Raw genomic sequence first — 17,619 nt, forward strand, 5'->3', positions numbered from 1 at the left:
CGGGGGGGATCGGCCCCCACCGCCGGACTCAGGCGGCCGCCATTCTCCCGATCGCGGAGGTAACCGTGCACAACGGGGCACCGACCCCGCCGGAGCCCGGCCAGGCCGCCGGGGCCAACGCCTGCCTCAGTGAGGCGGAGGGGGCCCGCCACCGCCCCCCGCCCCCCGCCTCGGCACCGCCCCCCGCCTCGGCACCGCCCCCTCGCCCCGGCACCGCCCCCCCCCGCCCCGGGGCACCAATGGCCGAGAGGAGGAGCGCTGCGTCACAGCTGCCCTGCCCAATAGTAGGGGGCGTGGTGACGTCGTGGGCTCTACGCCTGCGCTCTACGTGTGGCTGCCGCCATTTTGGCCGGCGCGGCGCGGGCGGTGGGAGGAGGAAGGTTGTCTGTGGTCGCTGCCGCCATTTTGTCGCGGCCGTTTGAGTGCGGCGGGAGCGGGCGGAGGGCGCCGCAGCCAGCCCCGCGCCACCCGCCAGCCAGCCCCACCGGAGACCTGGCGACTGTCTGCTTCGGTGAGAGCGGCCGGCCCCGGCCGGAGGGCTGCGAGGGGGGCGCTGAGGGAGGGAGGTCGCGGGGGCCCCTCAGGGGGCCGGGGGGCTGCGCCTTGCCCTTTGCGGGGCGGGGGGCTGCTCCCGCACAGGCTTTGTGCGCGCAGGGCCGGCCTTTCCCCCCCGGGTCGCGGGGCAGCTGTCGGGCGAGGCTGGATTGACGGCCCGGGCCGGGCCTCGCCTTCCTCCCCGTGCTCGGCCGGCGGGGCCGGGGCTGCCTGCGGGCCTGAGGGAGCGGGGCTTCCTCCCCGGCAGCGCTGCGGCTTGTTGTCCAGGGAAGATGCTTTTCCAAAACGCTTTCTAGCTATGGGCTGTAAAACATTGTAAAGAAAGCCTTTTGTTCAACGCGTTTGGAGGGCGAGTGCTTTCGGGCAGGCATCTAAGCATGTAAATTTAATACCGATTATTTAAAAAAAAAAAAGAGAAATCGATCTGCGTAGCTCGTGGGTTCGAGCTCAGCGCGTTTCGGTAGCGTTCATCACTGTGAAAGCGCTCGGGCTGGAGCTGTGCTCTGACGGTCGGTAACAGCTGAATTTAAATCCCTTTGCTGCTTTCCTGAGGTATGTGGCAGGCTCTCATGTTAGAGCCGCATTAGGACTGCGGGTGAGCCGCCTACCAGGGCACTGGATATTAAAAAGGCATAGCGACTGCCCCCTTATCGTTTATTTCTGGCCAGGTGGAGGCAGTTGTAATGGGAAGGTAGAACCTTAACATTTTAAAAGCGTATGGGACTTCTGTAGAGTAATCTTAAGAATTTTATTGCCACGTGTATAGGTCTGTTCAAAATAAATCGGGGGTTCCGTGTTGCTGATACTAAAAGCTTAGGAACTGTGGCAGTGCCACTGGGTGCCACACTGAACAGGACATTTGGGTGCCATCCTGACTACTGATGGACGGCATTTTGGCAGCGTTATTTCTGCCAGCGGTGAAATTTTCACTTTCAAAACGGATGACCACTTAGTAGGCATGAGATAGCATAACTTGTCAATTTATTAAACCTGCTGTATCATGGCAGTGGCCTGGAAAACTTATTAAAAATACATTAATAGAATCTCATTCTTGATTCTCTCTGCGAAAGGAGCTGGATGGCATGGTTTTTGATGTTTAGTCAAGTGAGCGCAAGATCTCCGTGCCGTTTGTTAAATCCAGTTCTCATGTCTTGCAGGTTCTCTTGATCTGAAGATGGCTGCACAGTCAGCACCGAAGGTTGTGCTAAAGAGCACCACCAAGATGTCTCTGAACGAGCGGTGAGGAAGCCAACAGCAGCTTCAGCTCATAAGAAATTTTTTTACTTAATTATCACTGTCCAGTGTCCAAAAACCAACGTGGTTTCTGCCCTCTTTTAACCTCACTAAAACATGCAGATGGCTATGCACCTCTGTCTTAAACTGCAACAAATGTGGTACTCAAGGTTAAAAGGGCAAATGTTTTGGAGAAATTTATCCATAGCCGTTAATATTAAACTATTCAACACGTAAATATGGTGGGATGTGTTATAACAACAGAGAGAAACCTCACACCCTCCCTTTTTCTTCCACATGTTTTTACATTTATATAGTTGACACTGCAGCACGGTAGCATGTTACCTAAGCTGCAGCAGGCATGCTGCTTTGTCCGAGGTAGACACACGTGCATGTGGTCTGGCCTGTAAGAGGCATGCAGCAGGCCATTAAACAAGCCCAAAGGCCCTTTAACAATGTTTTGGGCCTTGTAAGAGGCAAATGCTTTGCTTCATCTCCATCTCCCTCTCTTTTTCTTGATTTATTTCTTTCCTCTGTTGAGTATTCTTCTGCTTTTCCATGCCATTAAGCTTTTGCAGTTCTACAGTGACAACTAACAGTGATGCTGCCGTTACGTTTCACTTTCTTACTAATCGCTCTTGGGTTAATTACGTTAGTATCGTTGAGCCACGGATAAAGGGGGCCATTTGTGTGCAGTTCCTGCTCTAGCAAGTGCTGCAGTGAGATAGCCTGAACCTGTGCTCAGAGCTTCCCCTAGGAAAGATGAGCCGTGGCGCACAGGGAAGGCTTGCTGGCCTGTTTTGTTTTGGTCAGTCCATATTCCTCATCTGTAAGTGTTTTCTTTTGCGGTCTTGTGTAGCTCCCAGGGCACAGGAGAAAGCTGATGGGTTGCTGCTAAGGAGGCTTACCATCTTGCTGTATGTTCTGCTCCTGTATAGCCCTGAAAGGCAGAAGATGCTTTGTGCATCAAAGAAATTGCCAAGTGAACTGTTTATAAGTGAGTGCACTTGGGTGGTGGCATTTCTTGTGGCACCAGTTACGTGGCGCACCAGAGGCACCCCGGTCTGTTCTCACGGCGGTGGCTCTTGTAAAGCTGCCTGCTGGCATTCAGTTTCTAAACTATTTTCTCAGATCTTTGGGGGTTAATTTGGCTTTTGCAGTCAGATTTCAGTTTGCTTTTTTGTTTCTGCAATGTCCTCTCCCATCTGTCATGATCATCTCTGCTTACTGCTTGTTTTCATTCCTTCTGCCATTTCTTAAATCAGTAACCTAAAGCTTTATCACTTCTGAATTAATATACAACATCATTTCTGAGTTTCCAGTTCTTGCACACTTGTGGAAAACAAGGAATACGTAATCCCGTATGACGTGACCTAAGTACCACTCTTTACATAAGGTTCATGGGATCTGGAGATCCAGTCTTGAGAACCATGAAATGCCAATAAATGTATGTAATAAAGCTTTATTTAAACACCCATTTTATTCGACCTTGAAGCTTTACTAACATGCTGAAGAACAAACAGCCGATGCCAGTGAATATTCGGGCTACCATGCAGCAGCAGCAGCAGCTAGCCAGTGCCAGAAACAGAAGACTGGCCCAGCAGATGGAGAATAGACCTTCTGTCCAGGCTGCTTTGAAGCTTAAACAGGTGAGAGAAAGTGGCGTATTTTGGGGCAGCCCATTGATGCCTTGTCACCAGCAAATGGCTTTTCACGATACAGTGGATTGTGAAAAACACTCCTGAAAGTTAAAAATGAGACACCTAGAAGGGACTTGCAGAAAATCCCACTTTTTACTTCAGTTAAGTAACGCTTTGTAACTTACTGGTTAATGTTATTGAGTTGGGTTTTCTTTTTGTTCTAGCTGTTCATATCTCCTCTCTATTTTTTCAGAGAAATGTTCTCATTCTGGGTTTCTGGATCTGCCGAGTGCTTCATCTCTCAATCTAGCTGCAGTTACAATTGCTGCAGGTTGTTTCCACTACTCACTATTCAGTTGAGGCTGGTTGCTCCCATCCCCAACTCCACCCTCTCTTGGTGCACTCCACTGATAGCAGCTGGCGGCAAGGAACAGATGAACAAACTTAATTTCTTGATTGCTTATGAATGCAAGAATGCAGGCCTGGTTTTAAGACGTAGTGTTGGATACTCCATATATAAGGAGCCTTTATCATTCTGCGTTTCGGTGATAAATACTGCATTTTAAGGTGTGTTCCTCAAACTGCTTTGTGGCGTAGAGCAGAAGACCTAAGCAGACATGCTGAATTTTGATCTCTGCTGCAGTCAGCGTGCTTCTCCGCCTCCGGTCTTACCGAAGGGGTGGCAGACAAAACCTGGCTCCGACAGAAACCTCAGTGATCCACAGAAGAGCACTGTTTGTTTAGGGCCTGCTCGTTGTCAGACTGTAGGGGGTTTTGTGCGTTTTAAATGCTATTTTTAAATGGGAAGGCTTCAGTGAGATTAGCTTAAAATGCGTGTGTAGGGCATAAATTGAAACCTGTGGGGTAGTGCCTCGCAGCTGTGCAGTGAGTTCAAATAGTGGCGCGGTGTGACTTGACTACAGAATTAGTTAAATACAATTCTGTACATTATATCGCATGTGGAGAGAAAGCCTTGGAAATTTCTTAGCTGAGCTGCTGCTCCAGATAGCTGGAATACTTAAGACCTGCCACACATGCTCATATCCAGGGCTCGCTCTGATAAAGAGGAATGCAGCTGCTGTTTAAGATCTCTCGAGACTTCTGTTGTAAAACCAGACCGTGGTGCCAGTTAGCCTAGCAGAGCTCCTAAACAAAAGGTTTGGAAATGGTAGTCTGAATTATTTTCTGCTTAAAATAAAAACAGCTTGAAAAGTTCAGATTTTCACAACTGGAAAGTGGAACAGAACTGAAAGCCCAAAGTTTCTGCTTGCTGAATTGAGGTGCCGCAGAGGAACAGGGAAGAGCTAGCCTTTGGCTTAGCTCTTAAACCCATTTGATTTTTATGTTGGGCATAGGTGTACTTTCACGGTCTTCTGGAACTAAAAGGGAAGGCCGTGGAAGGGTGTTGCAGGGAAATTTGGAAACCTGGTTTACGTTGCGTTGCTCTTCCCAGATGGCGGGTTGCTCTGGCAGTTGAGGTAGTGTTTGGATTTTCTGAAGTGCTATACTGGTATCGCCAGGAGCTTTTCTGATCCTTCTGGATGCGCTGGGGAGCGTTGATCCCAGTGATCGGTCGCCTGTGCTTCAGAAAGGACTTCTCTGAACTCCTGCGGAGCACTGCTTGTCCTAGAGTCCTGGGTTTGTGTTTTGCATCCTCTGCATCTGAATGCACAAGTGTTTATAGGTAAACCTGCTGTGTTTGGGGTTTTTTTTTTCTTAAAATGTAAAAACCTTTACACTTGACTGTGTCTCTAGACACACATTTACTGAGTAGCTGGAGCAGACCATGGTGCTACCGCTCCAAGCTAGAGCAGAAGGGCGAGCACTCTTGGGGTGTTTCAGTACCAAGTCCAGCAGCTTATCTTAAACTCTGATGGTAAGTGACATAAATGAGTAATTGGACGTGGAACGTACTCATGCTTTCTCATCCCTTTCTGCCAGCAAGGCTGGGCAAAAGGAGAGAGGCTGACATTTTATAGGCTGCTACAGCTGTTGGAAAAGCGAATGACTATCTAAACTCGGAGGCAGTAGAACTTAAACTCTCAGTACAGCTGCGGAAGAGACTGATTTTGGAGGAACCAGTTCAGCTGTCCACGGCCTTGGGTCAAGTAGACAACCAATAACTTCAAGCAACTCTTGGAATCTGTAGTAAGATACAGCTTTTATGGCTGTTCTTGTCACCTTACCTTCGTAGGGCCAAGAGCTCTTGTCCTCGAGACGTGCGTGGAGCTTCCCACTGTTGCTCCCTGTGGGGTTCAGCAGTGCCTACGGGGACTGTAGCCTCCCCTGTGGAGACCAGATTGGTGTTAACCGTGGTGGGATGTAAACTGGTGGTTCAGCTGCTGCTTTGTGAGCAGCTGAGCCGTCTCTCTGGCAGTTCGTTATAGGCATTCGAGGACACGAGCTGCCGCGGCTGGCCCAAGGGAAGCCAGCTGTGTCTGGAATCTGGCGGCTGGACATAAATGACGTGGGGTGGGGAAAAAAACACCAAAAAAGCCAAAACCAAGCAAAAAATACAACCAACCCTAAAACGACTTCAAAAGCCAGATATACAAAGATGACTGTTCTGCTGGCGTTCTGGCAATTTCTTCAGTATAGTTTTCATGGTATAGGTGGAAAAGTTGATGCTTTTCCTGGCTGTTTCCGTAGTCTGAGTGGAAGGCGAGCCAGCATGGGGCAGTAGGCCACTGGGAATGATATCCATGGCGTGTGGCTGCACAGATGTCACTTGCTCTGCTGGAGGTAGGTTAGGCTCGGGCCACAGCAGGGGTAGTTGCTTTCTGTCTCGGGGATTTGCTTGGACTGTCACCTTCGAGCGGAAGGCATTAGTAGGCTGCCTCATGGATTAAGTGTCTGCTTTGATTTGGACTGAGCAGCACTGCTAAAAATGGAAAAAAAAACTTCCTTCAGAATATGCAACTTTCTTGTCTCTGTACAAACACTTGCTTCCAGGAAAGGTCTGTGTTCTCTGTTTGACCTTCACAAATTATCCCTCCCAAAGCAGATTTGATTGTCTGTTTTCTTGAAGCCTGATTCTATATTGCAGAGAGCTGATGACCCTCTATTTCATTCTTTAAAAATCCAAACAACAAAAAAAAGACCACACCACTTGTATTGATAGGTGATTGCCATGCTGTTTGCGTTGCAAGTCTGAGATTGCTGCATGATTTTCTCTTTTAAAAATCTTCTATTCCAGAAGAGCTTAAAGCAACGCCTCGGTAAAAGTAATATTCAGGCACGATTAGGCCGGCCGGCGGGACCCCTTGCTCGCGGAGCCATGGGAGGAAGAGGACTGTCTATGGGGCAGAGGGGCTTGCCACGAGGAGCCATGCGTGGTGGCCGGGGAGCCAGAGCTCTGCTGAGAGGAGGAGCCCCGCTCAGAGGTCAGTCGCAGCGCTGAACGGGAGTTGCTTATGTGTCGGTGATGCTGGGTTTTCTGACAGCCTGACTGATGCTGTTGCTCGGTCTGAAAACTTTGTAATTTTTTTCCGATTTGAATTCACTTTATTGAAGGTCAGAGCCTGCTTCGTGGAGGAAGGGGTATATCCCCCAGGATGGGCCTGAGAAGAGGTGGCATTCGAGGTCGCGGTGGCCCTGGAAGAGGTGGTCTGGGCAGAGGCGCCATGGGCCGCGGGGGACTTGGCGGCAGAGGTTAGTGCGCACAAGCTTCAGGCGTGACACATTGCTGCTGAATAATTAGAACTAAGCTTTAATTCTTTTTCCTCATTAAGGCTAGCACGCTGACGTACATGCAGCCCCCAAGCCCCCTCCCCCCGTCTTCCTGAATGTGTACAGTGTAGTGCTGAATTGAGGCTCTTGTCCCTGAAATGCTTTGCCAGCCCTGTGCCTAACCGAGAGCCCGGGTTGTGTCGGTGTTGCGAGAGGGGTTCTGGGAGGTGGCAGCGAAGCTGTCTGCTCCTGCAGGTATCGCTGGCTGCGTGATGCTTTGGGTGGCAGTCAAGGGTGCGAGTGATCTCCCAGCATGTTGAGGAAGACTGTGCTGTCACCCCGCAGTAAAGCAGATGATATGGAGCCTGTGTAAACCAAGAGGCAGAAAACAATTAGCAAAGGGGAAAAAACTTAACAGGAAAAAGCCTAAACCCCTGCAAAATACACTGAAATCCAGAGTCTGAAACTGAATCAAGTCTTGGGTGAATGAACTTGTTTTATTTTCGACAACAAATGAGAGCAGCAGTGAAGCAGGGAGTGTGAGAGGAAATGCAGGAGACAGCTGTTGATGTTTCAGACAGATGTTTGGTTAGAGCAGCAGCTCCCTCGCGTTACTTGGGGATTGGCCCAGCGTTTGTAGGAGTTAGAGCAGACAGTTATCAGGAAGCCGCCTCTCTTGAGAGCTTTGGCTTGTAGCTTCAGTTCTGTTTCTTATCCTGACAAACACATCCTGATCGATGTGAGCTCTTGGGTATCCTATATCTGAAGTAGCCTGAAAACCTCTCCATCCGGAGTAGTGTGTCTGTAGGAAAAAGTTGCTGTTAACGGGTGATGGCATTGCCACTTCGCCCAGAGCTTGTGCCTGACCTGGGGGTGCGCAGGACCTCGGGATACGCTCTGCAGGGGAAAAGTCCGCAGCACGTGGGTGGGATTGGAACTCGAGCAGCAGAGGTGGGGAGCTTGAGCGTAGCTCTTAGTCGTGGATCAAACGCCTGGGCTTCTGGACTGAAGCAGAAGCGGCACGGGAGCTAATCCAGTGCAGCAAAACCTGGGCGGGTGGGGGCGGGGCTGCTGCAGCCATGCAGGACTTCCCCGGGGACGTGCTGAAGCGCTGTGGTGCTGTGTTGTCCATGATGCTGCATTGTCCATGCACCCGGGGAACCCCCGAGGCTCGGTCTGGTGGAGTGTGTAACCCTAGTCTTGTCTCACCGTAAGGTCGCGGCATGGCAGGCCGGGGACGAGGGGGCTTTGGAGGTCGTGGCAGAGGACGGGGACGGGGACGAGGATCGGCACGTCCTGCGTTGACCAAGGAGCAGCTGGACAACCAGTTGGATGCTTACATGTCTAAAACAAAAGGACACCTCGACGCCGAGCTGGATGCTTACATGGCTCAGACAGACCCGGAGACAAACGACTGAAAGTCGTTCCGAGAGACTGTTGTTGAAGTTAGTGTGTTATGTCGATGCCCATAAGCTAAAAATGGAAACCCTGATTCATGCTGGAAGGACCCGCAGGAATAGGGAGCAGCCCTGTTCTACCAAGAGATCAGACTTTAGTGTGTTCCTTTTAATGTTTTGATACTATATGTTATGAAGTCTTTTTTTTTTTGATTGTTTTTTATATCTTTTTTCTTTTCCCTGAGTACTCCAAACATGAATGTCACCAATCTGTTGCAGTTAAACCGCTGACATCAGCGCTGGTGACACGCACCGTGCAGCACAGCATGGCACACGCTGCGGTGGGTGAAGCACTCGGTGGTGCTGGAATCGCATCTTTATGTGCCTCTTGGGCTCCGGGGCTGCATTTTGGGATCATCCGTGTCCCAGAGTGTGACCGAAGGGCTGAGTTGATGCTCACCAGTTCAGTTTAACCCACCTGAAGCCAAAAAAACCCCACCCTCCTCCCAGCAGGGCAAACAGGCCAGGTTTAGTCGTAGCGCTTCTAGACGTGCCAGTCTTACTTGGCACAAACTTCTGTTGGTAGCCAGTGTTAATGCCTAGGTTGAAACCTTGGTTTGTTGAGGGTTATTTTTTTTTCCTTTTGTTTTTAGATCATTTGATTATTATTTTTTTTTTGCATTGTGTTTGAACAGATGGCACCGGTGGTTTCTGTATCTGCAAGAAAACCAAGTGTTTGTTTAAAGGAATTGGAACCAGCAACATAAAATTACAGCTGCGGCGGCAAAGCGTGATAGAATTGTCTCTTTTAAAACACGGGGTCCAAAATTCATCTGTTACCTTTCGGTGTAACCAAAACTGCGTCCTGCGGTCAGACCAGCTGCCTGCACTTACCCCGATGGGTCTGGGAAGGGGTCTGTGCCTCCCCCCTCTCCTCAACTTCTAAGTTCAGCCATTCTGTGAACTGTTCCAGTTTCAATGGAATCTTGTATTTCTGGTTTGTTGTAACAAAGGAGAAATAATTATAAAACCGATGTGGACTCTCGGTGCTGGTTTGGTTTTTTTTTTTTTTCATGGAAATGGGTTGGGGGGTTTTCCTGGTCAGGGGTAAATTTACTTTGTGGGGGGGAGGAGGAAGCCAAGGGAAGGTGGTATCCTCTGCTGTGGGAGGAGTCGGAACTTGTAGAAAGGTTTGGGTTGGAAGGAGCCTTAAAGATGATCCAGTGCCACCCCCTGCCACGGGCAGGGCCACCTCCCAGCAGCCCGGGTTGCCCCCAGCCCCATCCAGCCTGGCCTGGGACCTTGCCAGGGCTGGGGCACCCACAGCTGCTCTGGGAGCCTGTGCCAGCGCCTCGCCGCCCTCACAGGGAAGAACTTCTTCCCGATATCCCACCTAAATCTGCCTTTTTTCAGCTTAAGTCTGCCCCCCCCCGCTGTATCGTTAGCCTTGTATCTTGCCCTTGCAAGAAGCCCCCTGCCTCCAGCCTTGGTGGCCCCTTTGGGCACTGGGGGCTGCTCTGAGGTCCCCCCCGGAGCCGCCCCTGCTCCAGCCCGGCCTGCCGCCGGCACCGAGGGGGGTGAGGATGATGGTGATGCCGGGGCTGCCCCGGCTGCGCCTGTAGCCCACCCACCCCCCGCCCGGCCCTGCCTCCCCCCGCCGCTGCCGGAGGGTCCCTGGGGCGGCGGGAGCGGGGCCCGCCTCGGCCGCCCCGCCCGCGATGGAAGCGAGGCCGCTATTGGTTGGCGACGCGACGGCCGCCTGTCACGGCGCCTGCTATTGGCTGCGGCGCACCAGCGCCTCACGCGCTCCGGCTTCTCCTTTTGTTATTGTAGCAAACAAGTTGCAAAGCGGCGGCAGGAGCGGGCAGGGAACGGGCAGGGACCGGCAGGGAACGGGCAGGGACCGGCAGGAGCGGGCAGGGAACGGCAGGGAACGGGCAGGGACCGGCAGGAGCGGGCAGGGAACGGCAGGAGTGGGCAGCGACCGGCAGGAGCAGGCAGGGCCACGGGCAGGGACAGGCAGGAGCGGGTAGGAGCAGGCAGGGGTGGGCAGGAGCAGGTAGGGCCGTAGGCAGGGCTGTGGGTAGGGACTGGCAGGAGCAGGCAGGGCTGCGGGCAGGGACTGGCAGGAGCAGGCAGGGCCACGGGCAGCAGCAGGTGGGGACAGGCAGGGACGGGCAGGGCTGTGGGCAGCAGCAGGCAGGGCTGGGCAGGGACAGGCAGCCGGAGGAGATGCAGCAGGAGCCGGACCCCGAGTGAGGAGAGCCGGGCGGCGGAGGTGAGTAGCCGGCCCAGCCCCGCTCAGCGCTTGCCGAGTCCCACGGGGTCGTGCCCCCTCCTCGAGGCCTCGCGCCCACCCGTCACCCCGCCATGCCCACCCACCTGCTGCTGCTGCCCCCAGCCCCTCGCCGTCAGCTCCGGGCCTCGGGGAGCGGTGGCCGCGCATGGGGGCACGAGGCCCCCACCTGCTTCGGGAGACCCCTGGGCTGCTCCCCGCTCTCCCCCCCCCCCAGCAGCCCAGCTTTCAGGCCACAGGGGACCTGGGGACGGAGGCGGGCCCCTGCCCCGCGAAGCCCTGGGAGCTGGGGTTTGGGGCAGGGGTGGCCTGTTGGCACCCGCTTCTCCAGGGCAGCCCTCCCGCCTCCCTCCCAGCCTCCCGCCCAGAGCCCAGCACAGGGAGCATCCCCCTACCCAGAGGGGGACCAGAGCTGGGCTGGGGGGGCAGAAGCCGGGCTGGCAGCAGGGAGGCGCAGGCAGGAATGAAATCCCCACCCAGGCACCCGCCTTTGTCCCTGTCCTTGGGATTATCTGGGAGCAAAGTTAGCGGCCGAGGAGATTAGGCCGGAGCGGGTGTCCGTGCCGGGGCTGCAGGAGCTGGCTCCAGGGGACAAGGCTGGCTCCGGCTGTGCGACGCAGACCACGGCATCAGCGAGGTATTGTAACGGCAGGAGCGATGCGGGGTGGGGTGGAGGGGAGATCTCACCGAGTGCTCCCAGCCACCGCATCGCCGCAAGGCAGCTGGAGCCAGGGAGAAGCCGTCTCTGCCTCCTACTCACCCCAGTTTGCCCCAAAGCAGACTGGGCTGAGTTTTGGATGGGGCCGGAGACAGCCCTGGCCATTCGAGTCTTTTCTGGAGCTTCGGCATCGGCCGCTCACTTTGCTCCCAGATAATGGGAGCTGGGGGGAACTGGGACCGACGCTGGGGCTCTGCCAGCGCGATCCCACACAGCCCCTGCTCACAGGGAGTCCCCGCCACCCTCTTTTGCCTCTTCTGGCCTCAAATTTGAGCCTTGAGGCAGAGGGTGCAGGGCAGGCAGGGACCCTGGGGACGAGCTGGCTGGTGGGGAGCAGGCAGGAGTGTGCCAGTGTCGAGGCTGCACCAGGCATCCCGGGAGTGGGTGCGCGAGGCTGCATTAGCACCCATGGGTGAACCCCGTAGCCTGACGGGGGCTCAGGGCTGTGCTCCAGCCACGGGGGACTCCGCAGGGCCCCTCCAGCATCCCCAGAGGTGTCCCCATGGCCGACAGCATCTGGCTTGTCTCAGGCTGGAGGAGCCCCACCAGCAGCATCACTCCGGCAAGGGGGGGCCATGGCCCTGCACCCGCGCTGGGGGGAAGACGCAGGCAGGGTGCTGGCAGGACAGCCTGCCTCCCGTCCCGCCGATAAGCAGCGCGGAGCAAGGGCTGGCGGTTTGTTGTGTCTGCCGCCAGCTCAAGGTTTTTCCCAAGCCCTGGAGCGTTGCAGCCACCGCGATGCAGAACCAGGACCCCACGGCAGCGGCACCGCAGCAGGCGCAGAGCCCCGGCACGGGCACGGCCGGGTGGGGGGATGCTCACGGGGCCCCGGCACGTGTGCGTGTGTGCAGCTCTTGGCGTGGACACAGTCTGGCAGGGGAGGCAGGAAAGGGAGAAGCCCAGCAGCGAGCGAGGGGTTAAGGAGCGGCGCCAAGCTGGGGCTCTGTTTAGTCTGGCCCCCACACCCTCGATAGGACAGGCAGCAGCACAGGCAGCAGCGGAGCATGCGTCCATCACTCCAGCCCGGAGCGAGTGCTTGCACGCACACACCCTTGCACACTGCACACACGCAAGTGTCCTCCCTGCCAGGCTGTTGTGTGACATGGCGGGTGTCCCCATGCACGCCGCGGAGCGTGATGCCGTGGCCCAACTCTGCCTTTGTGGCCATCAGAGCCAGGGATCGTGGGGAGCTGGGGACACCCCGCGTGTCCCAGCATCGCTGTAACCCCTGTGCCTCCTCCCACCCCAGGCAGGGACCCCGGAACGCAGGCGTCCAGGCTGGCCCCCCACTTTGAGGTGACATACAGCTTTGTCCCACGTCTGCCTCGCCTGCTACATGCCATTTCAGGGAGCTGCCCCATCCCCGGTGCCACACAGGGGCCACGTGTCCCACTTGCCAGCACGGTGTCTGCCCCGTGGGCACAGGCACCCCGTACCAGCTCGGTGGCCCATGCCACAGTGGTGGCCACACAGGCGAGGGCAGAGGGGGCGGCAGGTCCCCTGCTGCGGGGTGACAGGCAGGGCCGTGCGGTGCCGTGCCTTGCAGGGGAGCAGCGCCATGTCCCTCGGCGCGCCCACGAGCAGCGACGTCTGCCTGAGCATCGTGCACAGCCTGATGTGCCACCGGCAGGGCGGGGAGAACGAGACCTTCGCCAAGCGGGCCATCGAGAGCCTCGTCAAGAAGCTCAAGGAGAAGAAGGACGAGCTCGACTCGCTCATCGCCGCCGTCACCACCAACGGCGCCCACCCCAGCAAGTGCGTCACCATCCAGCGCACCTTGGACGGGCGGCTCCAGGTAACCCTGCCGTGCCGGGACACCGGGCACTGGCTGCCTGATGGCCCCCCATGCACCCCACGGCGCTGCCCGAGTGCGGGGACCTGGGTGCTGGGGTGCCCCATGACCACCTAGACCCCACAACCCTCCCTGAGCTGGGGGGGACCCAAGTGCCCCGTGACACTCCCTGCAAGCCCTCCCCAAGCTTGGGGGATCTGGGTGTTGGGATGCCCCCGGATGCCCCAGCCCTCCCCAAACTGGGGGGGCTTGGGCAGCAAGGGGCCCAGCAGAGGGACGTCCTGGGGAGGGGCACACAGGGGGACCCCTGCCATACTGAGCCTGCAGCTCTGGGCTGGGAGCCACGCTGACTTCAGTGTCTGGGCTTGCGCCCACCCACCCACAGCTGTGGCCGCCCCAGCGATGGAGGGGGGGGGGACAGGGACAGGGACAGGCAGAGGTGCCCACCCTGCTGGGGCAGCCGCACTGAGGCAGGGGCAGCTGCAGGCAGCGTTGCCCCCAGCCCGCGGACCCCCCCTCCCACTGCGCTGGCATCCCCCGGCGTCTCTGCCCCCCTTCCTGGGATGAGTCACTGTCTGGCAGCCTGCGAGCAGGGGTGGGGGTTGTTATGTCTGGAGCCGGGGAGGCGCAGGGGGAGCCCCCCCAGCCGCCGCAGGGTCCCGGCCTGGCGCCAGCCCCTGTGCTGGGGGGGGATGCTGGGGGGGTCCAGCATCCAGGCTGGATGCAGTCAGCTTGGAAGGGGCGGGAGGCGGCGGGGGGGACGACATGATCCCTGCGTGCTCTCCTAGTCACAGCGGTGTCCCCGTCCTGTGTGCCCCCCCCCAGGTGGCCGGCAGGAAGGGGTTCCCCCACGTCATCTACGCCCGGCTGTGGCGCTGGCCCGACCTCCACAAAAACGAGCTGAAACACGTTAAATTCTGCCAGTTCGCCTTCGACCTCAAGTACGACAGCGTCTGCGTCAACCCCTACCACTACGAGCGCGTGGTGGCCCCCACCATCGGTGAGTCAGTCCCACCAGCACCCCTGGGACCCCCCAGGGGGGCCCGCCCTGCTCCCCATAACACCCCCCCACCCCATCTTCCCCCGACAGGTCTGAGCATCCAGAGCACAGGTGAGACCCCGGCACGAGGCCGGCGGGAGCACCCCCAGAGCCAGCATCCCCCGCTCCGCTGCGGGTCCCCGTGCCCCCCATGGTCTCCGGTGTGTGTCCCCCCCCCTCCCCAGTGCCCCCCACGCGCCTGGTGAAGGAGGAGTTTGTCCATGACTGTGTGCAGATGGAGGTGCCGCCCCGGCCGGGAGCAGGGGGCCAAGCGGGCGCTGCATCTGCCCCCCGCCGAGCCCTACCGCCAGCCGCTGCCCCCCCTGCAGCTCCCCGAGTCCCCCCACGTCCCTGGGAGCTTCTACCCTGCGCTGCCTATGTCACCCCCAGGTGAGACCCCCCCTTAATCCCCATCCCCATCCCCTGGGAAGGGTTTGGGAGCACCAATCTGAGCCCCTCCACCCCCCAACAGTGGCCCCCAGCAGCTCCCTGCTCTCGCTGCCCCATGGCGAGGGGCTGCTACAGGTCACCTGTCCCACGCCACCCCTGGCCGCCCCGGCGCAGCCCCCCCCCCAGAATGGCTACCCCAAGCCACCCTACCACAGTGAGTACCAGAGACATCCCCTGTCCCCTGGCTCGGTGGGGGTCCCGCATGGGGACGCCCCACCCTGTTCACCCCCTTTCCCGCCCCAGGTTCACCGGTGAGCTGGACCAGCGCAGCCATCTACGCACCGAGCCGGGGGGGGGCACAGCCCACCCCCGGGCCACAGCCAGCAGCCGGAGCCACCCACAGCCCCCACTCCACCACCCCAACCACTACTGTAGGTCTGGGGGGCCATGGGGCTGGGGTCACCTACGAGGTCCCAGCTCTTTTGCTGTGCTGACTCCATCTCTGCCCCCTCCCTAGGGCCCCCACACCATAGCTCCGGACCATACCAGCAACCGGTGTCTACCCACCCTGGTAAGCACCCCCAACCCTAATTAACACCCTGGTGATCACCCCATCCACGGCCGTGGCTGCCCTGATCCCCCCCATCCGTGTGTGTCCCCTCTCCAGGGCCGGAGTTTTGGTGCTCCATCGCCTACTTTGAGATGGATGTGCAGGTGGGGGAGATCTTCAAGGTGCCGTCCAGCTGCCCCGTGGTCATCGTGGATGGTTACGTGGACCCCTCAGGGGGGGACCGCTTCTGCCTGGGGCAGCTCTCCAATGTGCACCGCACCGACGCCAGCGAGCGGGCCCGGTGGGGCAGGGGGCAAGGGCCGGGGGGACACAGGGCAATGGCGTGGCAGAGGGTTGGGGGGCAGCATGGAGAAAAAGTGGGGAGCGGGAGGAGGATGTGTGTAGGCGTGAATGAGGGATGAAGGAATGGATGGGGTAAATGGGGGGGGGCGGGTAATGTGGGGATGAGACCTGGGGCAGAAGGGGGAGATGGGGGGCAAAAGGGTGTGTGTGGGGGCAGAGGTGATGTATGGGCGGGGGTGATATAGGGGGCAAGTGGGGGATATATGGGGCAGAATTGGGGATATAGGGAAAATGGGTGATATAGGGATGAAGGGGTGACATAGGGGGCAACTGGGGGGTGATGGGGCAGAAGGGGGAATATTGGGGGCAACTGGGGTGTGTAAGAGGCAAATGAGGGTGATGGGGCAGGAGGGGGGGATATAGGGGGCAACTGAGGAGTGATGGGGCAGGGGCAGGACATGGTGGGGAAAATGGGAAATGTACAGGACAGAAGGGAGGGAGATATAGGGGGCAAATGAGGGATGTATGGGGGGGATATAGAGGGCTAAGGGGCATTTGGGGGGCAGCCAGGGGGTGTGGGTGCTGATGGCCTCTGTGGGACAGGCTGCACATCGGGAAGGGCGTGCAGCTGGAGTGCCGGGGCGAGGGCGACGTGTGGATGCGGTGCCTGAGTGACCACGCCGTCTTCGTGCAGAGCTACTACCTGGACCGGGAGGCGGGGAGAGCCCCCGGGGACGCCGTGCACAAGATCTACCCTGGTGCCTACATCAAGGTGGGGTGGCCCTGGGGGGACGCATCCCCAGGAGGCAGGGACCCCAGGGATGAAGGGACCCTGGTGGCCACGTTAAAAGGGGTCCTGGGCAATGGGTCACTCATGCTAGGGGGCAATGGAGGGATCCCAAGGGTGGAGGGACCCCTGTGCCTATGTTAAAAGGGGCACTGGGCAATGCGTCCCCCATGGTGGGTGGCAATGGAGGGACCCCAAGGGTGGAAGGACCCCCGTGCCCATGTTAAAGGGAGTCCTGGGCAAAGTGCCCCCATGCTGACGGACAATGAAGGGGCTCCAGGGATAGAGGAACCGTGCTGCCCATGCTGAAGGGGGTCCCCAGAGTATCACCCTTTGGTGCCACCCTTCTCAGGGGTCCCCCTGTGTTGCCCCCCAGGTTTTTGACCTGCGCCAGTGCCACCGCCAGATGCAGCAGCAAGCGGCCACAGCCCAGGCTGCAGCCGCCGCTCAGGCCGCCGCCGTGGCCGGGAACATCCCAGGTCCCGGCTCGGTGGGAGGCATCGCACCCGCTGTGGGTGAGTGAGCCCCCAGGGCTGGGACGGGACCCCTGTGGCCATGGGGGTCCCCAACTCACAGCTGTGTCCCTCCTGGACAGGTCTTTCAGCAGCGGCGGGGATCGGTGTGGATGACCTGCGGCGGCTGTGTATCCTGCGGCTGAGCTTCGTCAAGGGCTGGGGGCCCGACTACCCCCGGCAAAGCATCAAGCACACGCCGTGCTGGATCGAGGTGCACCTCCACCGCGCCCTGCAGCTGCTGGATGAGGTCCTGCACACCATGCCAGCTGCCGAGCCAGGCCCCTTGCACTAACCCCTGCCCCTCGTAATTTAATTTTTGTAAAAAAAAAAGCAAAAAAAAAGCCAAAAAAAAAAGGAAGCAGGAAGTACCAAAACCACACAGTGGGGGTTTGTTTTATCTGTTATTTAATGAATGGGTTTGGGTTTTGCTGCCTGGGTCTGCACCTTCTGCGGTTGCTTGGCGCTGCGGAGGGCTGTGCCTCCTGCTAGGCCCACAGCTGGGCCTCCAGCTGTGTGCCTGCTGCAAGGCCAACAGCTGTGCCCCCTGCTAGGCCACAGCTGGACCCACTGCTAGGCCTCTACCTGTGTCTCCCACTATGCCACAGCTGGACCTCACATTAGGCTACAGCTGGGCCCACGGCTGTGTCTTCAGCTGTGCCTCCTGCCGGACCACAGCTGGACCAACTGCTAGGCCTCCAGCTGTGCCTCCCGCTTGGCCGCAGCTGGGCCCACGGC

The 17,619-nt window shown here is 57.9% G+C and overlaps 2 protein-coding genes across 4 annotated transcripts; both read left to right on the forward strand.

Annotated features, from left to right (window-relative positions):
• Nucleotides 1-329: 329 nt before the first annotated feature.
• Nucleotides 330-9,539, forward strand: CHTOP (chromatin target of PRMT1). 3 transcript variants are annotated; one of them, XM_056321798.1, is made up of 7 exons: nucleotides 338-511; nucleotides 1,713-1,794; nucleotides 3,284-3,437; nucleotides 6,625-6,811; nucleotides 6,942-7,079; nucleotides 8,313-8,542; nucleotides 9,190-9,539. In XM_056321798.1, the coding sequence occupies exons 2-6, from the start codon at nucleotides 1,730-1,732 to the stop codon at nucleotides 8,513-8,515; spliced, it is 747 nt and encodes a 248-aa protein (XP_056177773.1). In that variant the 5' UTR covers nucleotides 338-511; nucleotides 1,713-1,729; the 3' UTR covers nucleotides 8,516-8,542; nucleotides 9,190-9,539. The 3 variants fall into 3 exon arrangements, with proteins under 3 accessions (XP_056177775.1, XP_056177773.1, XP_056177774.1); XM_056321799.1 differs by having other exon boundaries at nucleotides 6,628-6,811; nucleotides 8,313-9,539; XM_056321800.1 differs by lacking the exons at nucleotides 6,625-6,811; nucleotides 6,942-7,079; nucleotides 8,313-8,542; nucleotides 9,190-9,539 and adding an exon at nucleotides 3,682-6,048 and having other exon boundaries at nucleotides 330-511.
• An 840-nt stretch (nucleotides 9,540-10,379) lies between these two features.
• Nucleotides 10,380-17,261, forward strand: LOC130141107 (mothers against decapentaplegic homolog 4-like). The gene is given in 15 exon segments (XM_056321788.1): nucleotides 10,380-10,577; nucleotides 10,630-10,772; nucleotides 13,055-13,303; nucleotides 14,126-14,300; nucleotides 14,391-14,411; nucleotides 14,525-14,586; nucleotides 14,588-14,729; nucleotides 14,812-14,943; nucleotides 15,033-15,106; nucleotides 15,109-15,160; nucleotides 15,247-15,300; nucleotides 15,397-15,580; nucleotides 16,186-16,354; nucleotides 16,746-16,884; nucleotides 16,965-17,261. Coding segments are annotated over 13 exon segments (1,653 nt in total). The 5' UTR covers nucleotides 10,380-10,577; nucleotides 10,630-10,772; nucleotides 13,055-13,066; the 3' UTR covers nucleotides 17,177-17,261.
• Nucleotides 17,262-17,619: the final 358 nt, after the last annotated feature.

This window comes from Falco biarmicus, chromosome 19 (genome assembly GCF_023638135.1).
Source record: "Falco biarmicus isolate bFalBia1 chromosome 19, bFalBia1.pri, whole genome shotgun sequence".
NCBI classification, from domain to species: Eukaryota; Metazoa; Chordata; class Aves; order Falconiformes; family Falconidae; genus Falco; species Falco biarmicus.

Coding starts and splice junctions, on each gene's coding strand:
- CHTOP (XM_056321798.1), top strand. CDS start 1,730: ATGGCTGCACAGTCAGCACCGAAGGTTGTGCTAAAGAGCACCACCAAG. Junction 6,812..6,941: donor AGGAGGAGCCCCGCTCAGAG/GTCAGTCGCAGC, acceptor ACTTTATTGAAG/GTCAGAGCCTGCTTCGTGGA. Junction 7,080..8,312: donor CGGGGGACTTGGCGGCAGAG/GTTAGTGCGCAC, acceptor TCTCACCGTAAG/GTCGCGGCATGGCAGGCCGG.